Source organism: Camponotus floridanus, unplaced genomic scaffold (genome assembly GCF_003227725.1).
Source record: "Camponotus floridanus strain SB8 unplaced genomic scaffold, Cflo_v7.5 scaffold14, whole genome shotgun sequence".
NCBI lineage: Eukaryota > Metazoa > Arthropoda > Insecta > Hymenoptera > Formicidae > Camponotus > Camponotus floridanus.
In genome coordinates this window covers 1,495,814-1,505,764 of record NW_020229259.1, presented here as the reverse complement: position 1 = coordinate 1,505,764, position 9,951 = coordinate 1,495,814, and the positions used below count along the sequence as shown (strand labels likewise).

Below are 9,951 nucleotides of genomic sequence, written 5' to 3'. Positions count from 1 at the left end.
GCTGATTGCAAACTGACGAATAAAAGTTAAACGTTATGAATGATTGCTTTTTCCTGTCATGCTAAATTCATTTCGGAGCCTGTTACTCCAAAAGACCGATCTACCTATCATGTATTTAAATAATAGCTGTTCTATGAATGGAGTATCTACTTTTGTCTTCTTACATGAAATATACATAATATTATTAATTAATGACGATAAAAAAATCTCGCTAGTTTCTTCTTCACTTGAGAAATGAACGAAGCGAAAATAAAAATTGCTCAAAATTATTCTCATAATATTATTGAAAAACGACAGAGGGTTGTTTCATTTTTTTTCTAGAAACAAATTCGATTCCGTATTCATTAAAGAAATTTGTTTCTTTTTTAATTTAACTGACTTTGTTCACGTACAACCTGTACAATAGTTACAATACAGTCACACGATTGTGCAGGATGCATACATGAATGCTCAGACACGCCGTCGATGCGCATGCATTTCCCAAAAGCGAGAAATCGAGGAGATTTGGGACGTCCCGTAATTGCCTGGCGGGCATAAATCGCCTAAAGCGAGTGGCGCAGAAACGAGCCGCGAACGTGCGATTCAGACGAACGTTAAAATGAGTCTCGAAATGGCAAAGTCGCTCTTCCCTCGTCGCGTTTTCCCTCGTTCCCGTCCCTTCCACCGTTCCTCTGTCTTTCTTCTCTTCCCCACGTTGGCCGGATCAACATATATACGAGCGTCACTTTGTCCCTGACGAAGTTGGCGTTTACGTATGCGAGCAACATCGTCCGGTGGGTTTGGAAGTGCCCGGGGCATTCTGGAACGATGTTGTCGGCCGTGGCCGTTTTGGCCCCGGGGCATCTCGAATACGACAGAGACCGAGGCCCGAGACCTGGCTCGATGTTCCCCTCCTTATATCGGCTCTCGCCAACTGCTCCATTATTCTCGATAGCCGATGGCCAATCGTACAGACGAGGTACCAATTGTAATTTTACGAAGACGAAATCTGCGGTTGATATTGAAAATGTTTCGGTCATTCGACGACAATGTCGGCATGCAGGTCTCTCTCTCTCTCTCTCTCTCTCTCTCTCTCTCTCTCCTTTTTGAACGTCACTCTCGTAAATAACATGCAATTTCAACTGTATTTTCAGCGCGCTTATAAATATACATATAATATACGTCCATGTAACTTTTATAAAATTCGAAATTCACAGATGATCTATAAAACTTTTAATAATAAAAAATATAAATCGCACCATTTCTGTGATACTATTTGCGTGTATCATTATTTAATAAATTATTTAAATTTATGAAATTATTATTTAATAAATCGAACTGAGTGTATCTGCCTTTATGGCAAAAATATAGTGTTTTGATCATTAAAGTTCGCGCAATATATAGCATTTCAATAATCGATGTTGTGAGTGGATAGCATCTCGGTTGCAAAGGTCATATCTTATGATCGAGAGCCTTATCAAGTACGTCTATTTGCTCTTCTCTAGTATTTATGTAATACCGCGCAAATATGAATAACTAATGGCTTTGTATCAACTGAAGGCTTACACTTGAATGCACATTCATCGTTTTCTAATGTACATAATATTTATCTAAATATTAATCTATTTGAAATTTTTTTATATTAATAATAAGTAAAAAATATACACATATTAGGTAATATATTAATGTCAAAGTGTAGCTAAAAATAGCATGTGTCATCCGAAAAATTTCATAACACTTGGAGAATAATATAATAAAAAAATATAAAATATAAAATAAAAATGTAATTTAAAGTAAAATATATATATATAAATGTAATAATATTTATATTAATATATAAATAATTATATTTATATTTTACTTTAAATTACATTTTTATTTTATATTTTTTTATTTTATTATTCCAAGTGTTATGAAATTTTTCGGATGACACATGCTATTATTAGCTGATATATATATATATATATATATATATATATATATATATATATATATATCAAAAATCAAGCACATTGAACAAGTTTAAAAGAGAAGTGCGACTAAGCTATATTATCCATATATATAGAAATGATAAACGTACATGGGACATCGTTATGTCTCCTTACAAATGGTTGCAGTGCGCGATGAGGGGTTGGAGCTGGCGGGGAGTGCGATGCAGTCCGAGTGGAGAGAATCGTCGCAAGCTCGGGGCGGTTGCCGAAACGCCGCAAGCTCGCGGGACGAAGACGAGCCGATGCAGATCCGAGGCGGGAAGGATCGGCGAGCGACGAGGATGGCGAAATAGCGGTGGAGGAGACGACGGTAGCGGTGGAGGTGGTGGTGGTGGTGGCAGCGGGATCAGCGCGAGGACCGCCACGACGGAGAGAACGCACGCAGTCCAACGAAAGCCGCGGTGGCGCGCGCGCGGCTCGCGCCACTTTTGTCCCCCGACACGTGAACGCAACCACGTGGTCCAGTGCGTGACACACGAGAGCCGGATAGAGGGTGTTTGCTAGACAGTGACAAGTTTCTCGCGACCGGGATTCCGACGACGGGACTCCAGGCTTCCCCAATCCGCAGCCGTGGACGCGAGAGCAGCCGTCAACCTGGAGCCCACGTGCCAAAAACGGTGAGCGTTTCGCACTCTAATGAGTTAATTTTAAGTTAATTACAAAGTTGTGGTAATTGTGTAAATAATGTAGCCTCGCGTGACGCGTGTTTTCCAAAGGAACACAAATAATTATTTTACGAGATAAGATTTATCCAATTTGAGATAAGTCGTTAAGTTATAAAATTGCTTAAGTGAATATTAATGAATCGTCGCAGTGTAAATCTCCGCGTGTTGCGTATGCGGAAATGTCGAGAGGAACAAGTTGACCGCGGGATTAAAGTAATATACGCGCGCGTTTCGAGCCGCAATGATTGCATTGACTGGAGTTATGATTGCTTTATGACATAAACCTCAGACGTGATAATTAAACGTCGGGAATTATTATTGCCTGAGATCGACAAGGACGTAAGTCGTAAGTCTGCTTTGCTCTTTGCTCTATCGTCACACAAGTGTGCTGCGAGAGTATAATTGTCGTCGCGCAAATTTATGAAGAGCTTTATCTCAATTATTCAATCATTTGCGTTACGTAGCCTCGCATTGAGAGAACGTTCGCTCGTGTTACAGGTCTGTTCTAATTTCACGCACTTCAACATTTTTACGAGATATTTTTTATTTCACTCTACAGTTTTGCAGACCAAAGATTTCCAGATAACGAAAGTACATCATCGTACTACCGGCAGAGAAAATATCTAGAAATCTTTCTCAGCTATAGGATATAAACATTGCGTGACAAACTGATATTCACGTATGGAAATGGTATACTTTCACGTAGTTAATTATGTCGCTGGTAACTCGCGAGGTGCGGCTAAGTATCATTCTAGTACAGAAAGTTCGGTCTAATGAAAATAGAAGAGATAATTTTAATAATAAAAACAGATTTCCGGATTGAGAATTAAGCATTGATGTAAATTTAACATCTGAAAGACATACTATGTGATCGGTTAATTTTAAGAATGTTTTATATATACAATCAAAAAGTAGCTGAAAATCAATATTGATGATTATCCATTTTTTGATGTATTTTGAGTAAGAAATTGTGTGGAATATTACAATTTGATCTTCGCTACAGTGCAGAGATGTATTTTTTAATATTTATTGCGTTTTTACTGAAATATTCCGAATTTTGTTAATCGAAATGATTAACTTTTGGCAGAGAATTTCGCCTTGTGTCAGATACATGGCTAACTTCATTGAATTATATTTAATATCTTTTTAACCAGTTAGTACTTGTATAATATTATTTGACCAAATATTTCCTCTGTATCTAAACTTTTGTAAATTTTAAACAAATTCTGAATATTATTTCCATGTGTTTTTGTGATTTGAATCGACGTAGTTATACGTTTCCCATAAGAACACATCTTAATTCGGTGAAAATTAAAATCCTTATAACTTGTGAACGCTGTGAATGATTTTTAATGATTAATGATTAATGATTTCATTTGTTGTCGGATTTATCTGGAGAAAGTGAAATTTATCTAAGCAATCTCGCATTACATTTCTGTACAAAAAAATATTATTTTGTCTCATAATTTATATCGTATAATTTATTACACATGTAATTTATTTCATTTATAATTTATATTATTTCCTTATCTTTTTCAAAAGTACGCATGTGTTACAAATTATGCATTTTCTTAGTTAAGTTCCCGCCAAGAGTTTCTCATCTCTTCTAGAGCTAGGACTCAGACAGCCTTGTAACATCCTTTAGATGCCTGTTGCAATAATTTCGCTTTTCGAGAAAATGCTACGACATCAGGTAATCACCTACGCACACGTCCGTGGGGCATTTTTATACGATTGAGTTAAAGTTGAGTCGATAGAAAGTCAATCTGATCTCACGACACCGCGGGTAAAGAAAGTTTAATCTATGCCAGACGTGTCCGTGCGCGAGAGGGTGTCGGTGTCTTTAGAAATGCATATGTAGAAACACGACAGGACAATGAAATTGCTCAATCATGCGTTGCATTCCCTCATCATCGAACAATAGTTGTGATCAATTATGCATTTCGCGTCGCGAATAATCGCACGTGATACAAAGAGACTCTAGAGGAGAATATATAAAATGTTGGCATAAAAATCGGACATTATACATTGAGACAAATTGCGCGGTATAGTCTAATCGAAAATTGAAATAATGGCCTCACCATTCTCGAAATTAACGCGATCGAGATATAAAATAGTTTGAAACTATAGAATTGTAGAAGAAGATTAATTAAAAATATTTAAATGTTTATTTTATATTTTTAGACTTTAAGGCTTATAAAGATTTAAGACTTATAAAACTTGATGATCTTAATTTTTTTATAACAACATTTCTAAATTATATAATAATAAGTCATGTTCTCTTTCGTACGGTTAAAATTTATGGTACGTTTAAATAATATCTTTGTATGATCTGCAAGATTTATTGCATCAAGATTCGTGACTGATGGATCGATGCTTTTCTCCTCTTGACATAATGAGCTATGGATAAGAAGTAAATGTATTAGTTAAGGTAGCTGAATACTTATCACAGTTAAAAATCAAACAAGTCGAAGAAAACTAAAGTCTAAATAGTACATAAAAATAAAATGAAAGAAAATGTACCTATAGCATGTATCACGTATAACATAATATAATATAATTATACATATAATTATATTCGTACGTGGAATTAATAATGATTAACATGAATTTGTAGTCAGCTAGCTGATATATGGAGAACGTGATGCAATTTTCAATTATAACATGATTAATATTACATGGGCTTTTCCTTGATTCAATCTTTCATTTCCCCCTAGATATCTCAGCGCAGTCATTGCGAATTAATAAGCTGCGCTTAACAATCAGTTTATGATGGAATTTTACTATTCGGCTAAAGCGATTTCAAATAAACGTAATAATAACTAAATAAATACAAATAATAAAATACAATTGTATAATTTAATTAGTAAAATAATTAAAAGTAATATAGTTAAAAGAAGCTTCTGTTTGAAACTTATACATAAAAATAAATTAATAAATGATGACATTGCATTTATTGTATTAATTGCAATTGCACATGATGCAAACTTTATTTTTCTCTCAGCATGAGAAATATGCGCACATAGAAGTGTAGAAAAAAATTATATATACATATATATATATATATATATATATATATATATATACATATATATATATAGTCTGCAGAAACTTTTCAAAAATTGGTTGCAACGTAATAGTCGATGTACACCTCGAGCTATAAAAGGGAGGGAGCGAGAGAAGGAGCATGCGGAACGTGAGAGAAAACGAGTAAGCGAGAAAGAGATAGATAGATACATAGCGAGAGAGAGAGAGAGAGAGAGGAAGAGGGAGGCGAGAAGCCGGAGGGGGAGGAGGATTGCTAGCATTTCAGAACGGATGTGGGCTCTGTGGAAATTGTGCTGGGATAGGAAAAGGGAGGTTGGAAACCGGCTGGAGGGATAGCCGGGGGCGCAGACGCGCGCTCTGCAGTTGCCGTAATTAGAACCGTGCGCCCCGAGCACATAGCCCGGGGCTGACGAGTCTCCTGCGGACCGAAATTATTCATGAAGCCGCGCCACCCACGGCGAAATTTTCTCGTAAATATTTTGCCTCGTCCGAGATATCGCCCCGAATATACGCGTACGTATGTTTGAGCGAACAAACGCGGATCACGCCCGGCGCGTATTTCCGATCTACCCCTTTCAGTCCTAACTCAATTTCAACAAATCGCGCTGCGATCCTCCCGTCATTAATAAGAAAATCGAAATCGAAAGAAACGAATCGCCGATCGTCCGGCGGAAGCCGGCGATTTCCACGGTTATCACGTGCGTTTGATGATCATACAAGATTTTAATCGCCCGTTTAATAAATTGAATTTTTTTTGGCTCACTTATGTCATAATAAAGATTACGCAGCAAAAAAACGATCGGTTCAATTTAATTTTGAACTTTGAATGTGCGCGGCGAATATTTTTTTTTTCACATTGACGCTGTCATTGAGGAGTTAGCATACGATGATTAATTTGAAACATTAATCAAAGAGAAGAACAAGATAAGCTGTGTATAAAGCATACAATTAATCAATTTCGTGTCAGTATACAAAGTCTCTTCTTATTATTCTTATAAACTAGGAATGATCGGTTAAAAGAATAAGAATATATGTCATAAAATGTATATTAAAGAGAGATGAAGAATTAGTATTTACAAAATATGTAAATTAATTTTTTTTTTATATTAATAAAGGAAACACATTAAAATTCAATATGAATGACCACTCACGCGCATATGCTTGTTATTATACGAAATATATAAAATTTCTCCGATCACTGATTACATTAAGCCTGCAGTAACGATACATGTAATGCTTCATAAAATATACAGAGTTAAAACTCAAAATAATTTACTCTTTCCTGAAAATACGTTATTTATGGATACGGCCCGCAGCGAAAATAAATTTGTGTATAACGATATGAGATTACCTTCCGTAATTAAATTAATTAAAATCCTACTTAACAATTAAATTATAACGTGCTTGATCTCCATAATTAATCTCGCTGCGCTTATTTCTGCACATCCTACATTTACAAAGAATTGCACAAAATTGGACAAAATATATTAAATATATTAAAATAGTAAAAATTACAATATATAATTTGTGTAATCGTCAAACATACTAACATATAAGAAAAATCATAATATTTTTGTTGAATAATATTATACATGTATGTATTATATTTTACAAGAGAATATTGAAATTATTCAAATATTCTTATACACAAACAAATACGTAATGGTTAACAAACAAACAAATGCATAATTTACAATAATTTACAGTAATAAATGTCTTAACGTTGTTATATTCCAATTTTACAATAAATGTTACAAAAGAAAATGTATGTTTCAATGTAACTTGTAATTTTTTTCGCGTAGATATTAAATTAAACCATATCTTATTAATCGTTATTCTTTATTAAATTTTTAAAATTGAATTCAAAAAATAATTGAATTTAAAAAATTGATTCTTCCGACCGTATAATTCATCAAGACATACACTGCTCGTCGAATCAGAAAACAAATTAATATATATTTTATTAATCATCGAACATGATAGCACGTGAAGAAGCTAATTTATTTCGAGGAGAAAGAAAAGAATTCACACGATTTCTCTTCCGACACTATAATTCAATGTAACTGATGAGGAGCGCCGGGATCTTTCCTGAAAAAAAATTCTCGAAAGATTCATAATTAATAATCTCTCGAGGAGAAAGAGCAGAACCACCAACGCGCTTCCGCATCGTGCGTTTTTGCGGTGCGTTTCTCAAATCTGTCCGCGCTGGGCGAACACAAGCTGGTCAGACCAGAGAGGTATAATACGTACACGTGTTGCAATATAACTCGCGTTTGCGGCGCATAAAATTCCTATCTCGTTTGGTCCGCCGCGGCTTGTGCACGTCGTCTCGGTCAGAGTTTCCGTCTCGTAGGGTAAGTAGGTGAGTAAGTGGTGGGAATAGGCGAGGATGAAATGGAGCAAGACATGCATTGGCGCGTGTCGGGAGTGCCTCTTTGCCGGCAACGGAACAGGCCCCGGGTCCGGGCGATTACCTGCGAAGGTATGCGTGTGTGTATGCGTGCACGTATGTATATGTGTAAGCAGGTACGTGCCTACATACCTTGCGTTATCCATCGTAAGTAACGACGCTTGCAACAGTCGCTCGTAGGTAGGTAGATAGATACATACCTGCCCTACCCGGGTATATACGAGCCAGTGCCACCAGGCACACACCGAGAGAGCCGCAAAGAGAGATTTACACCGCGGCTGGTGGACCGCGCGTATACACGAGCGTGTGCCCTTTGCGTGTACCCCGTACCCACTCGATGAAATATTATAAAAAGCTCGAGCGAACGTATCTCCGAGACGAGAACACCCGGGGCGGGTTTAGCGACGATGCATTTAGCGTCCTGATTCTTATATCTCAACGCTCGTGCAACGAGCGTACGGGAAATCGAGAAAACGAGTACCTCACGCGTGACAGATATTGATATCATTTCAGGCACTACGTTAAATGACATGGAAATATCGTCATGCGATGAAGTTTCATACTCGGGTAAACTCGACTACGAGATGTGCGATGATTATTTTGAACGCCCACCGCGAGCGTGTCTTACGTATTTTTACGACGAATCGTTGCGGAACAAGTTTGACAAGTTCGCCGCTGCAAATAGAGAATTGAATACGCGTTGTAAAGGACGCATAGACAAATCTAAATTTATACGCGACTCGATAAAAACAGTTATTCCGTTCCGGACGCTTGACCGTAATTTTTACTAATGAACAGAGAAAAATTCATTTGAATATACATGTGTAAACAAGCCGGAAAAGAGCCGAATACGAGACGTAATTATCGTTCGGGAAAACAACAGTCGCTAACGATCGTTAACGCTTGAACGGGGCTTGAATAAGTGGCCCTACAATTGAAACAAGCGCGCATAATTTCGCGAGTAATGATTCTTTAGTAGCCGACAACTATTCGCGTCTGTCTATCGTTTGTATCCGACAAGTGACGTTCCGGTAATGAAGTACCAGATGGTAAATGCGGGAGTAAGGAAAAGGACACGCGGGCGAGAACAGCAGAGATGCAACATGCAGGTTGCAACTGAAAACCTTAACAACGCTCACACAAACGCGTGGTTCGCAACGTGACGCGAGTAGCATTCGATTGTGATAGCAATTAATGTTATAAAAGCTTTCTCTGGCAGCGATTATTCGTTGAATTTGCCGTTCAAACGGCTTTCAATGTATTAGCGACGATAATTATACTGAATTTCCGCGAGGCAGGCAATTCGCAGTGGTCAATAGAGAACGATGTAAAAAGTACAAGAAATTTTAAGTATAAATAAACATGATTTATGTGGATGAAAAGCACAAATGGAACGTAATTCGGGATGAAATATAACAAGGAGTTCCGTGAATTGGGACTGTATATAATTGCATAAAATTACATACAATCATAAGCTTGTTAAAAATAATTGATATATATATATATATATATACGATATATTTATTATATTTTTTATAATTTTTATATATTTAATATTTAAATCGTGAATGTATAAGATATTTTTTGAGCAATATTAATGTTTAATTTTAAAATAATTAATTTCGGGAATTATTCTCACACATAAAACTCTTGATTTTTTAATATCCTATTTTTTAATACCCTTGATATTGTTCTCGTGTATGTAAAGTCATCAAATATCATCTCTAACAATAAATTTGTTAAACTCTATATTACATAATTATAGCATCATTTTCAGATTGGTTTTTAATTAATTGATGTAACGAACTATCCGTATAATTAAATACAGACTGACACTGAAAGCTTTAGTATGTATAAA

General features: G+C 36.2%; 2 protein-coding genes across 3 annotated transcripts in view; one reads left to right on the top strand and one right to left on the bottom strand.

Moving 5' to 3' along the window:
- Positions 1 to 383: 383 nt before the first annotated feature.
- Positions 384 to 4,273, bottom strand: LOC112637180. The gene is made up of 3 exons (XM_025406292.1): positions 4,223 to 4,273; positions 2,060 to 2,603; positions 384 to 988 (listed from the first exon to the last, which is right to left on the bottom strand). Exons 1-3 carry the CDS (start codon positions 4,271 to 4,273, stop codon positions 594 to 596), a joined length of 990 nt encoding a protein of 329 aa, XP_025262077.1. The 3' UTR covers positions 384 to 593.
- The window catches only part of LOC105255641 (BTB/POZ domain-containing protein KCTD1), a 27,638-nt gene continuing 20,053 nt past the window's right edge, over positions 2,367 to 9,951 (top strand). For both annotated transcript variants that reach the window (XR_889540.3, XM_011265051.3), the window contains exon 1: positions 2,367 to 2,587. The gene's annotated coding sequence lies outside the window, so the exon portion shown is untranslated. The remainder of the gene's footprint in view (positions 2,588 to 9,951) is intronic.

Coding starts and splice junctions, on each gene's coding strand:
- LOC112637180 (XM_025406292.1), bottom strand. CDS start 4,273: ATGTTACAAGGCTGTCTGAGTCCTAGCTCTAGAAGAGATGAGAAACTC. Junction 2,604..4,222: donor GAAGAGATGAGAAACTCTTG/GCGGGAACTTAA, acceptor TTAACTCATTAG/AGTGCGAAACGCTCACCGTT. Junction 989..2,059: donor GAGACATAACGATGTCCCAT/GTACGTTTATCA, acceptor TATCAACCGCAG/ATTTCGTCTTCGTAAAATTA.